The following is a 13,892-nucleotide window of genomic DNA, read 5'->3' as shown; positions in this document are numbered from 1 at the left end:
AGGGAGAATGTCTTTCTCACCGATCGCTGTGAGGAAGAAGTCAAGATAACTGTTTTCATTTTGGGTTTCAGTTAAGCTGGACGTGACATTTGTTCACCTGTTTTCCTCTTTTTATGACACTGAGGCCGCAGAATGGCACTATTGTAATACTGCAGCCCTGGCTTTCACTAGGAAAATGTACTTTGTTACCTGTCTGTTTTAAAATGAATGTCCAAACCCACTTATGCACAATGTATACATGCTTGTACACATATTATTATTATTATTATTATTATTATTATTATTATTATTATTATTATTATTATGCAGAAATGTATGTGTGTAGAGACATTTATTTATGGAAGACTTTCTGTACATAGAGAAAAGTGTTTTAACTGTGACCACTTAGCGCAACTCAAGTGCAGCTGCATCAGCTTCAGATTGTTGGAGTTGCTGTTTTTAAACAGCCCAGGTGAATCAGAACACAAACAGAGGACAGGATTTTCAAAATTAAACTCAAATTCCTATTACAGCGTGTGCAAATGTTTAATCATCTGTTGTGGCATGAAGCAATATTCAGTACAAATATGATTCATAATTCCTCCTCGCAAACAAGTTTGTAAAGCAGAAATATTGGACGGCATATCAATTACACTGGAATCACAAAATAATCCATAATATTTAAGCTGCATACACAAAATGAAGCACTGTTTGCATCTGAGAAAGTGCCTAGTGCAAGACATTGCTTACCAAGCAAATGAGTTCTGTGTGAGGTTTAGTGGCTCCTTCTAGAAGGAGATAAATCCAATGTAAACATAAAATCCACGTATGGTTACTACTTTTCTCATTCGTCCCTGACAGAAACACAGAACACATTTAACATGATATTTATAACTGAAAATGTGCAAAGCTAATGGCAAAAAAAACATTTTTATTTGTGCATAAAGCCCTGAGTAAAGCGTAATTTTTTGGACGAAAAACCTTTTCCAGACAGGAAGAGTAAATATCCTCACCTCTTCCTGTGTTGCAGCGCGTACAGTATTGTCGAGTAAAAGTTGTCAAAGTTTCAAATTTGAGTTGTGATCGGTTGACATTTTTAACTTCCGACATAAATCCTTCTGCCAGAGATGTATGCTGTTTGTCCCAATTTGAACCACAGAAATTGGTGTTCTTCGAGAGAGAGGAGAGGATGGAAACGAGCATAACTGAACACAAAGCTGACACAGGAGTAGTGATAGCCTTAAGCTCTACGTTCACACATCTTCTCTTGAGCTTCTTCCTAAGAGTATGCTTCTCTATCCTATTCAATCAATCTTTTAATGAGTTTTCTAAAGTAATTTAGTCTGCATATTTGAAAGAAAGGGCTACAAAGAATAAAATCTCGCTAAACATATTAACGCATTTTAATGTTCTTTAAATGGAAGTGAATGGAAAGGGTTTCTGTGGTTCTACAAATTTGGCATACTTTATCTTTAGTCTCTTTTTTTTTAAAAAAAAGGTTGCATGCTTAAAACTCTTAATTCAGTTGATAAATATAACAACATATTAAAATTTCAGGCAAAGACTGATAAAAAGATCTTATTAAAATCCATTTTTTTCATAACTTCAAGGTAGATAATTAATGTAAAAATAATTTGAATAATAACAAAAAATATTACTTCTAAAAAAATAATCTCTAACTGGCCCCTGTGCTGGCCCAGCCTATAAAGCTATTCTTTAGTAGCAGAGGAGGACGTGTGTCCTTCTCCAGGACGGGAGCCTTAAACCTTCTCCGTGGGACTCAGGTCCTTCAGGGGCTTCATGGGCACCTCGTCGGCCAGCACGTCCACCGGATTCACCTTTCCCTTGGAGTCTTCCTCATCGTGCTGGTGTCTGGCGAAACTGACGAAGACCTGCAAACGCAGGGAGGAACTATTATCGCAAACACACACCAGATGTGGGGGCTGCACTGAACTTTATTTGCAAAAAAATAAAAAATAAAAAGGCGGTCCACATACTAATCGTAATATTCCTCTGTCCAAATGTTAGGAGTTCAAGTCAATATTAAGGAGGAAACCCATGAGAGCAAATTTCATTTCTTAACCCTGGTTTTATTTATTTATTTATTTATTTGTTTATTAAATGTCCTTCAACGGTCAAATTATTTTTCTCGCAATTTTTGAAGTTCTATGAACTTTTGAACCCCCTATAAACTTCCGCTCATATTTAAAATATTTCTCTCAATTTTGAATACCCAAAGGACATTTGTAAGCCCGTCCCTTCAGTCTAATATCCTTCCTTCAATTTGGGAGCATATCCACTGAAATAGGTATAGCCAATCACAGCTTCTCGTCACCATGCAGTTCATCATCTGTGCAGAAACTGTCCCTGGGGACTCAACGACTTCTGCATCTAGAGCAGGTAGACTGTAGTTACCCGTCTGACCAGAGAGGTCACTGTTGTGCAGTGGCATAGCGGGGCTGCCCAATCCCGTTCCTGGAGACCTACCCTCCTGTACGGATTTCACTCCAATGCTAACAAAGCACACCTCATCCAACACCTCATTCAACAAAGCACATCTCATTCAGAGATCTTGTTGGGCTGCTAATGAGTAGAACCAGGTGTGCCAATTTAGGGTTGATAATGAAAACCTACAGGATGGCGGAGTTGGGAAGCTGTGGTGTAGAGGGAAACCTACCAGCTAAATTCTGTTTTTGACAGCCAGGAAACAAGTAAACTGCTCCCTCTCTGTGATGAACATTGAGGCCAATTCTGTATATATATATATATATATATATATATATATATGCGAGGAAGGATTGGTGAACCGTGAACAGTGCTGCGTTTCAGTGACCGTCCCGCTGGCCAGTGTGATTTACAATAAACTTTTACTTTCTTCAGTAAAGTGTTTGTTGTCTTGGTGAGTTCCTGCATCATTCTGACTTTGACTCCACGGAAAGAAGCTGGGTCAAATGTGACTTATGTGATTAAAACCATTATATATCACTAATGCGGAAGGAGTTCAAAGAGCCAGATCATTTATTTTCTTTTTTATTTTTCATAAGTGCGTAGGTTTATGTTTCAGTGCCAATTTTTGCTTGTTTCAGTCAGCTCAAAAAAAAGAAGAAAAGAAATTAGAGATAAAATATAATTTTCTGGGCTGTAATTCTATTTTTATTTTTTTTAGATGAACATCAGGAAGAATAATAACTGCCTCAGCGGCTTAACATACTCTTTATTCGCCTTCCTCCCACACAGGCACCGTTGTCTTTAGACCCATGCTCAGAAAAAAAAGTACTCTAAATGAATGCTGGAGATTACGTTTTTTTTTTTCTTTTTCATGTGTTACTTCGTTTTAGAAGAAAGGAAATGGTTCTGCCAATTGGCAGACCCATCCAGGTTTCAGGTAATAATTTTTTTTCACCGCGTCAATTAAAAAAAAAAAAAAAACCCAACAAAAAAAAACAAAGGAAAAGAAACATCAGAGACAGAGCAATACACTCTGAAAGGACCCAGGTGTCAGATCCATCTCGCGACTTCACAGAGGAATAAAAACAGCACTGTTCGGAACTGCGTGCGAATTTCGCACTGTTACAACCTGGGCCGGCTGCATCAAACAGTCCTGCATGAAAGTATTCACACTTTCCTTCACGACTGAAAATATTCTCAGTTATTGTGTCTGAATAATACGGGGTATTCATATGGTCCTTTAAAATTATACATGAGGTTCTATTGTCTTCAAGTTCATACAAGCTCTTTTAATTAAAAGATGGGGGCGACATAGCTCAGGAGGTAAGACCGATTGTCTGGCAGTCGGAGGGTTGCCGGTTCAAACCCCGCCCTGGGCGTGTCGAAGTGTCCTTGAGCAAGACACCTTACCCCTAACCCCTAACTGCTCTGGCGAATGAGAGGCATCAATTGTAAAGCGATTTGGATAAAAGCGCTATATAAATGCAGTCCATTTACCATTTACCAAAAGAAAGCCAGTGTATGAGAAAGCCAGATTATTCCGAACACAAGATAACAATTATTGTAGTCTGTCAATCATACAATATATTACAGCATTTATATAGAAAGCACCTTTACTTGGTAATTATCCATATCCAATGCTGAATGCGAATTCTTCTGATTATCAAATCTTGTACGTGTTTTATATGTTTTTTTATTTAAAGTTGTGATTATCTATAGTGAATTACTGTATATGCATGTGATAAAATAGATCTAGAGTACACCTCAACCAGAAGGAAGCATATACACTACATGGCAAAAGGTATGTGGACACCTGACATTCAACATCTCATCCAAAGTTATAGGTATTAATATGGAGTTGGTCCACTCTTTTCTGCTGTAACAACCTCCACTCTTCTGGGAAGGATTTATACTAGATGTTGGAGCATTGCTGCAAGGATTTGCCTCTATTCAGCCAGAAGAGCATTAGTGAGGTCGGGCACTGATTGGGCGATTAGGCCTGCCTCACAGTTGGCTTTCCAATGAATCCCAAAGGTGTTGGATGTGGTTCAGGTCAGGGCTCTGTGTAGGCCAGTCAAGTTCCTCCACACCGTTTTCGACAAAACCATTTCTATATGGACCTCGCTTTGTGCCCGCGGGCATTGCCATGCTGGAGTGTAAATGTAAGTAGGAAATATAGTGGGACTAAATATAGTGGGAGCATAGAAACCTGTCAGATACCTACAGTCAAAAACTAGAGCAGAATTACAGTGGAAACTCAGTATTTCTCAAAAGCAAATCAAGTTTCAACCTTTCATCAGTTCAGCGCAAACACATTTTTATTTGCAGATTATGTTTTGAGGTGTTCAGCAAGAGGACACAGTGCATAAATAATTCACTTAGTTCATCCTTTAAGCAGGTTTTCTGTCAGTTAGAAATGGGAAGCATGTTTTACTACGGAACAGAGAATCCCACCGCCATGTAATGATGTGAAAAGTTCTTGGGTTGGTGGTTTTCAAAAGAGTGCGCAGTTCCGTGGATGTGTGACCTTTCTGGCTTCTGTAAGAGGAACACTGAGCAGTAGACTCCTTCACTCTCTGGGTAATTGTAAGCTGTGTGGCTCCAGAGGTCAGGGGTCTGTGGAGCTCGACATGCTGACGATTATGTGCGCGGTGAAAGAGATTTCCGGAAATTTCTATGCACTGTGCAGTCTGCTTCTAGGCACTCAGAGAACCCTTCAGATTTGTACTGTATATCCAACCAGAAACTGTTAGCATTGTACGCTCAACAAGTTTCATGGAAGAGGGTATTGTGTATGTCGGTATATAACGTTCAGAGACCTCAGCATGTGAGCATCCATTATCAAATTTGACAATAGTGAGGTTATTTCACTTGGCTGGGGACCTTGGTCTTTAGCTAAGTGGGCTAATCATACCCTCATCATGGTATGGCTAGCCATGGTTCTATACTCACTAGAGACCTACCCTTGTTACACATGTACACACACTGCTTAATTACAAGATGTAGATCATCGTATAGACGTGGGGTGAAGATCGTGAGATTTCTTTTGTGAGACAGAGTGATTATCGGTACCTGATCCAGAGTGGTCTGAGACACAGAGTAATCCTCAATGGCCAGTGTCTCCTGGTGGGTTGTGAACTGGCTGAAGATGCTGGCGAGGGCGCCCTCAGTGGCCGGCAGCTGGTACTGCAGGGTGTTGTGGTGCTTCTCCTTCAGCACACACCCCGGGAACATCTCCGTCATGAAGGTTTCCACGGGAACCAGGGCTGGAGGGGACCCGCCCACTCTCACGATCACCGTGTACCCCTCCCCAAACCTGTCAACACAGAAATGAGGTACTACATCAGGGAGATATGCCCATGACGAGTGCACTATTGGGCACGGCAGCAATGATATCAAATAACAATTATAAATTGTCATCTGTCAAAGTCAATTACATTGCACGGACACTTTGGTAATTGTTGAAATGTGAACCTCATGTAATATTAATAGACAATTAGTCTTGTTATTTATTTATTTAATAATTTTTTTAAATAACAGCCAAACATGTTTTTTCATTGTGTGAAGATTCTCGTATGCTGTAGTAAGTAAATATTTTAATATTGCCAGAAAAGGTAAGTTAATAGCAGTTGTGTTTTTACTTCCTTCACTCTAACTTCTAACTACGATGAAAGGCGAACAATGCATTTGTGTATGAAACGCCACCGTCTGTGCTACTGATTGTCCTTTGAAAGCAGATAAATCACAGGTTCCTGATCCAGAGACTGCCACTGACTCAAACATATGGGACTGATGAGTAACACCTTACATTAAGTCGCTGCTATACCCGTGTAGTTAAATTTGAACTAATTTGGTAACAAGACGTTATTACTGAGTAGCTCAAATGTAGGTAACATGAAACAACAGCAGTATTCTTAATTCTTAAATATTATATCTACACTAATAGGCCATATCTTTTTGATACATAACAAAGAAACCCTGCCTGTTAATTTTACAATGCATCATTTCAATTTAGCAGGAGAGATGTAACAGGCCTGGGCTGGTTTCACATGTGTAATTACAAATACCGCTCGCTGTTATTCACTACTACCAATGTAAGAGTTACTCAGTAATAACCTCTTGTTACCAAATTAGGTAAAATTTAACTACACGGGCAGAGCTGCAACTCAATGTAAAGTGCTACTGACTGATGTTCAAAACCCCACTACCAGCCCAGAGCTGATAAGGGCATCCTGTGCTTCTTGCATACAGCGCACTTGTTCATTCAGTGCAGATGCTCAAAAACACTTAATTCTTATTCCCTAATTAGCATAAGCCATCAACCCCCAACTGATATGTTAAGTAAATTTGGGGGAGGAAGGCATGCGTGTGTTCTTCTGGAGATTACTGCGGGTCTGGTTGCAGAAGGTATAGCAGATTGTCAGGCAGTGTGTGACATGATTAAAAAGTATTTAGCTCTGGTGAGATACAAAGCAGCAACATCAATTATCATTAGGAGAACCACCAGTCAAACATGTCCTTTGTTTATGGTCATATCAATAACAAGAGCAAAAAACGTCGTAAAGTACTTAGACTTACATGCTTAATTACTGCATTTTGAAAAACCAGGCAACCAAGAGCACGCACGCAGGCAACAGTCTATTTGCATATTATTACCATAATATTTAAAATGCATGTTTTTTGTACCTCACACTTGTGGTACATGAGCTATGAAACTCAGAGAGGGAATATACTGGTACTGTGTTCATTATTCAACATAAACATATAAACAAACAATATTTCCCCAAGCCTGCTTATGCAAAAGAAAATATCCATTTAAATATAAAAACTTTGGTGTAGGCAAGATAATAACAGACTTGCATTTGAAGAATATTGTTCATTGCAAATATGTATTTCAGTGAACTACATAAAATACTGTTTCATGTTTCATTCATACTGTAATGAGATTACTATTACAATATTGAAACTGATTGTTTTTATTACTCTGGTGATAATGACAGTATCTTTCAATAATATGACGTCCATTATTTTATCTAATCAGTTTACATATTTGAATTGGTTCTGAAAATAACAAGAAGTTGTTTGCACAAAGGACATAACAATAAAACAATGCAACCTGACACACTGACTACAATCAATTAATGTCACTGCAGTCTTCTTTAACCAACACCAGGGTTTTCATTCTAATTCAGACTGGCATATTCAAAGTATTTCCATATTTTATAAAAAAAAAACTTTCACTTACCAAATGAACCAGTACTCACAAAGAAAGACACACACACGCACCCACCCCCACCAAAAGTTCACACAAACCACCCAGAATCTTACTTTCAGTGCTTAAAACTTCCTCAAGGCTAAAATGTTCTTTAATTTAAGCATTCGGAAATTCGATTTTAACCGAACTGAAGTGAACTCAGCCCAGCGTACGGAGAAACAAGACACCATTTTGTGGTTAGCGGCGCCCTCACCATAACTCATTGTTTTATGCTAAATGAAACAAACGCTTAATGTTTATACTTTACGCGCATTGCGGCCAATAAGTGCCACGCGTCAGGATGGACGGGGACCGTAGAGGTAATTAAATGTGCGGTAAATCCCGCGCCCCCTCGGCTCTGCGCAGAGGCCACAGGAGCTTCGAGGGGGCCCTTCTCTGCGAAAGGTTAGAAATCTCTGGGGCCCGGATAATCCTCATTACTGCCCTTGCCTTTTACTCTCGGCCACCACGGCGACTATTCTTATCTCGCCCTTCCCGTGGCCAGCTAGCGGTAATTACGTCCGCTAAAGTGTCAGCCGGAGCCGTTTTGCGCGAAAGCATGAAAGAACGACGCACGCCGTGGCGATCCGCTCCCCTGCGCAATTTAATGCCTGGCTAAAGCGCTTCCGTTCATCCCCGTGTGTGTTGAGGAGTAGATTTCAGTAGAGATGGCCTCAGTGAAACTGAATTGTACAGTACCCCAGAGGCCGGAGCAAAATCTGTTTTAGTGTCATCGTTAAAAAATATAAAATAAAATAAAAATAAAAAAATAAAAAAAGTTTTATGGCCAGATCTGTGGTAGTGTGGATACATATGTTAAATGCATATGCATGAGTAGCAGAACTGAGCCTTCAAGTCAAAGCAGCAATACTGGAAGCTGAGGTGCCTCATTTTCAGAATATTCAAGAACTAATTAAATGAATATTTATCTTCTGACATGTACACCAGCAGTGCCATCCAAAACAAAAAACTTTGAAAGTACAGTATTTACAGTACAGAATGGAGAGAAAGAGAGAGAGAGAGAGAGAGAGGAGCACAGTCAACTGCAGGTGGTAGCAAAAATAAACTATAAATATGTTTTTAATTGAAAAAAATGTTGTTAAAGGAAGCGGGGTGCTTGAACTTGCAATGCTATGAATGTGATTTTAATGTCTTCTGCTTGAACCTCATGGTTGCTTTCTCAGCTGAATTAAAGGCAATGCAAGAAGTATTATATTTGACTCTATCAAAGCATTAATAATCTAAAATAATTTAATTTGAAATCATTTACAGGTCATAACTTTCATTGAATACTTTTTTATGTTCTTAATACGGTATGTAATGACATTACTTGTGTACTTTTCAACACTTAACTTGTAAATACAGAACATAAAAACCTTCAACAATGTAATATAATGTTCTGACTATGTACTGAAATTGTATGTACGCAAATAGGAGCAGTCATTTCAGTACTGAAGAAATGCAATTCATGTAAAAAAAAATAGCCAAGTACAAGGTTTCAGTTGAGCTTTGGTCGCTGCAATTACACGTTCCTGAATCAGCCCTTCGACAACTCGTATTTGTACGAAACGCAGCGAAAGGTGCAGGCAGCCTTTGACTGAGGCACTGCACATCCCACCATTTTAAAGTTCACTCATTAGGCACAATTCAGGGAAGAAACGGTGTCACCTCGTTATCTGGGAGAACAGAAGATGGCGGGGATGTTTTTTTTCTTTTTGGCACAGGCAAGGGCTGCGTTTCCGCACGGTTCAGCAGAAAAGTCCCGTCGTCGGCGGGGATGAGAACTTCAGACGGCTTCTGGGGCGTACACGCGTAATCACACACCCTTGTCCGACCGAGAACACGACTCCGATCAATTAGCCGCCATCTTTGGGACGCCATGAATAAAGGCAGCCGAGCTCACGCCACGGCTGAAGAGAATGGAAGCAGATTGCACTTCAGGTGTCTGCAACCGGGCCATTACGGCATTTCGCGGGGCTATGTTCTTAAAGCACTTTTTAAAAAAAGCCGCAAGTTGTGGAAAACGAGGGAGAATTCTGCCTCTTACTTACGGGGCCACGCTCTTGCGAGCACTTTCGGAAGGCCCCACGTGCAATTTAAAAACAAACAGACAAAGCCGAGCTTTGACGGAGAAGTGACACGCGAGGACCTGCATGGTATGGACCTCTCAGGCTAGACTGGGAAACGTTCAAACAGAACCACCTGTTTGTCTCCGAGAGAGGGTGGGGGACAGAGGGGATGGAGGCGGGGGGGTGGGGGGGGGGGGGGGTAAGAGTACACGCCAGTGTTGAATCCTTTTCAAGCTAGCCCTCAGTCATGGTTGCCCTTCTTAGATCAGACAAGAGGAGGGCTTCCAGATCACACGTGCTGGTTCTTATTGCCACTTGGTATCCAACCCTCACAGATTCAGACCATAGGAAATTGATTGGTCAGATGATGTCCATATAAGTTTACTGACTCTTCATTGGGGGGTTGTGCATGTGCCCACTTCTCAGTTCCAAGGGGCCGATGCTAATTGGAGCATCTATGGCAGTGCACGGGTACTCATTTTGGGCCATATGAACATGTTGCATCGTTTAAACTTGATGGGATTGTCAAAGGAAACTGAACTTTCTATTCCATTTTTGAATGTTAATAGGTTACCACAGCTGCAGTGCTGTAAGCATCTGTGATGTGCAGGTAGGCAGCATGATTTATTAAAGTTTTCCACGCTCACTTACAGCGTGTGATTCAAAGTTAAAACGCGCTCATAAAGCGATCTTTTGCATTGCGTTAGATTAATGCGCTATGACATTTTACTGTCTTCATTCCATCTCTTAAACAGAGAATTCTGGGCTCAGGCAAGTGTCTTCACTTTACAAACCGCCATCTCCTTACACTTGAATGATGTCATTCAGCATAATCCAATATATTTCCTGACAGACTTATGGGAGTTTGAGCTTTATCGCCCACCTCTTCATTTTAGTTTACTTAACACCTGGGAGCCGGCCGCTTCAGCCTCGCGTTGTAAAATGCGATTTATCGTGACGCCCTTCTGCCGAGTTCAATAAATAAACTAGATAACTGAGTCAGAACTTAGTGAAAAGGAACGTCTGTCCTCTTATTGAAAAACAAGAAGGATCCTAATAATCAAAAACTTTTATGTGCCACGTTCAATTTTCCAGCTTTATTAAGATGTCCCCGCGCGCTCGAAGCTACTCGGTTCTCGTTATGCAGACTGATCTATGGCTCTCTAATGAAGATCATGAGCATCACCGCACAAAGACAGCCGACTGCTGTTCTGCAGATGACAGCACAAACACAGCACCGGCGTGCGAGACTGAGAATGAAAAGGAGGAAGAAAGAATGAATACAAGGATGTAAAAAAAAGTGAAAATCTGACTACTGACTATGCATAGACAATGGGTTTATTTTGCTTGGATTAGACCAGGAGTTTTCAACCTTTTCTGGTCCAAGGGGCCCCCACCCAGGCTCAAAGGCATCCAGGGGACCCCCCATCATGAGTCAAAAAGGTGTTAAATTTTTTATATTTAGAAATCTTCTCCAAATCTATATATAGTCTGGCCAGGGACCCCCTACAGTATCTCCACAGACCCCCTAATGAAAACCCAGGGATTAGACAAGCACCTAATGTGTCAGAGTCGACCTGTGGCCACTCTGTGAGATTACGGTTGGTCTGAGTGAAAGAGAAGGAGACCGATTTCGCACAGCTGCATTATGGGTCAGAACCTTGCCGCGCCCCTTTTCCGTACCGCCCGCGTGCTCCAAAGCCGTCCGCGGATTTGCCGTGTCATTTCCCGGACCTTGAGCCGCGACGCCAAGCTCGGCAAACACTCCCTTGTCTTTCCTGTGTGTCATCAGAACCCTCATTTGCATAATTGAGGATTTGAATCAAATCCTTGTTTCTCGGCAAATATGGACAGACTGAATTTAAATAATTCAAGGTAATTACGGTGAACGGCGCAGTGCGCTGGTCAGAATCCCAGTGCCGCCGTCGGCTTTATGAACTCGGTTAAGGGAGGGAAGGAAAGAAGCATGGCTGCTTCGCTTCCACTGCATTTTTATTGATTAAAAATACTCGTAATTCACGATATATTAAATGCAAACACGCTAAATTATGGATTATTATCAGTGACATTAGTAAAGTGAGGGTACTTCAGTGGTATGCTTCTGTGACCGATGTTCATTCATTTTGTGAAGAGGCCTTTAATTTCACATTTTGATGCATCTCCTGGTCCGGCATCAAATCCTGACCATGCCTCGTCCTGACAGGTGGGAGCAGAATAGGCCGTAGCATCGTCCCGCTAGGAACAATTTTGATTCAGTTCAGTCATTGGGATCATCCTCGTTTCTGGTCAACTGTCTCCCTACAGCCTGACCGCACCAGCCGTGTACAAAGTACACTCCTCTGGAGCAATGCCTGCACAGCTTAGCTGGTGCCCCATACCTTGAAAATAAGCAGTAGGCAAGTGTGACATCGAGCCTTCTAATTTTGGAGAAAAAAATATATAATAGTGGATATTACAAAAACAAAATGTTACATAAAGAAAAAAGAGGCCTCTGGCTGAGAGTCACTGGTACTCTGAAGGGTTAATAGCAAAGTATTCCTAGCATGTACACCGTACAGTTCAGTACCTCCCATTAATTATTCATGGAGGATGTCGCTCTCAAAGACGAAGTGCAATTGACACATGAAATAAGCGGATTTATCAAACGGCTGTAAGGGACAGGTTAACGCATCGCGTCTGTCACGTCTTTGATTTAATAGCCCGGCGATTACGTGACATCGGAGCTCCCCGATGTGAAACAACCTTCACGTCTTTGTTCCGCCTCGTCACATTCGAACGTCAGCCCGCCCACGTCTTTGGAGGCGCACCTGGGAGGAGGTTTTTCATTGGAACGCGAGCGCGTTGATCTCGTGGCGCTCGATTAGATCCTAAATAAGGCGTGCTGTTCACACAGCGTCCCTTTAATACGTCGGCCCTCAGTGAAGGGATGGTCAGCACTCAAGTAGTGTTAGGTTATGTGGCTACGTGTTCTCCAAAATGTCATATGCATTTTGCTAGCAGAAATTACTGGTCATGTAAGATAGACAGAAGAAAGACTTAATTTATGAGCACTCAAGGGGCACTCATTTACACAGTTAATGTGACAACTAGTAGGTGAACCAAGACGCCGTGTGCGCTGCTGCTGCTGGTATTACTACTACTAATAATATTGGATTATGAAATATAATCCCGTAACAGATATAAGTACCGTGAGCCTTAAAATTAGAAAACATAAGAAAACAAAAAACGAATTGGTTTGAGGGTGAGAGAAAGAGAAAGACAGAAGAGAGAAAGAGAGCTAGGCTGGGAACAGAGAGAGAGAGAGAGAGAGAGAGAAAGTAAGAGAGAGATGAGCCTTCATGTCTTGAAATGGCTGTCAAGTAGGTTTTCCAGGGCAGAGATGATGTTCTCTACTCGTGAGAGATGTAACCAGGACACAGAAAATGGGAACGAGATCCTGGAAAGTGTCAGCCACGGTGGTAAAATGAAGATTCATTTTAGATATGGCTACTTTTTCAAGCTCTTGCACAAATGAGGAGAGATTAGATGTGATACCCAGACTAGGAAATGTAGAAAAATGTCCCTCCCCCCCCTTCTATGTAGCTGAACCAGCCTCCCGTCTTTGTAAGGAATTTGGCATGCGTCTTTTATATCCCTCAGAAAGACGACACCACGCACATGGGCCTCCACATGGCTTCGTACGAGTCGTGGGCTTAAAGTCACGTCAGCTGCCTTATCTCCCGCTCCATCACCATTCCCAGCAGCCCATCAGAAGGACGTATTACACTGGTGATGATGGATTTACAATGGATCATGGGCTGATTCAGTCGTGTTTCTGAGTTGGTGCTAGGTGGGTGGTTTACAAATGTTTTTTTTTTTTTTTTCTCACTTTCTGCGTCTCTGCTCGGCATTCTGGGAAATGCAAATGCGTCTGAACACCTTTCAGCGAGTTTGTAAGCTGCCACAATTCCCGCCAGAAAAGTGTTACTCAGTGAGCTCGCTCTCCACTCGCGCTGTCACTGTGTCTAACCTGCCATAATACCAGACACAAGACAAACTCCTGGGGAAACAAAGTGGCAAGACTGCTTGCTTTTAATTTATTACATTTTCTACAAGTAAAAAAAAAAATGTTTTGCGATTTGTAAACAAGAGGTTTTATTGAT

The 13,892-nt window shown here is 41.4% G+C and overlaps 1 protein-coding gene across 5 annotated transcripts in view; it reads right to left on the bottom strand.

Annotated features, from left to right (window-relative positions):
* Positions 1-504: 504 nt before the first annotated feature.
* LOC118231754 (phospholipid-transporting ATPase ABCA1-like) overlaps positions 505-13,892 on the bottom strand; it is a 143,289-nt gene continuing 129,901 nt past the window's right edge. For all 5 annotated transcript variants that reach the window (XM_035425930.1, XM_035425934.1, XM_035425933.1 and 2 more), the window contains 2 exons: positions 5,500-5,743; positions 505-1,871 (listed from right to left, as the gene is read on the bottom strand). In XM_035425930.1, coding sequence (XP_035281821.1) covers positions 1,740-1,871; positions 5,500-5,743 — 376 coding nt within the window. In that variant the 3' untranslated portion in view covers positions 505-1,739. The remainder of the gene's footprint in view (positions 1,872-5,499; positions 5,744-13,892) is intronic.

This window comes from Anguilla anguilla, chromosome 7 (assembly GCF_013347855.1).
Source record: "Anguilla anguilla isolate fAngAng1 chromosome 7, fAngAng1.pri, whole genome shotgun sequence".
Classification (NCBI taxonomy): domain Eukaryota; kingdom Metazoa; phylum Chordata; class Actinopteri; order Anguilliformes; family Anguillidae; genus Anguilla; species Anguilla anguilla.
The sequence above is the reverse complement of the archived record's forward strand: the minus strand, read 5'-3'. Positions and strand labels throughout refer to the sequence as shown.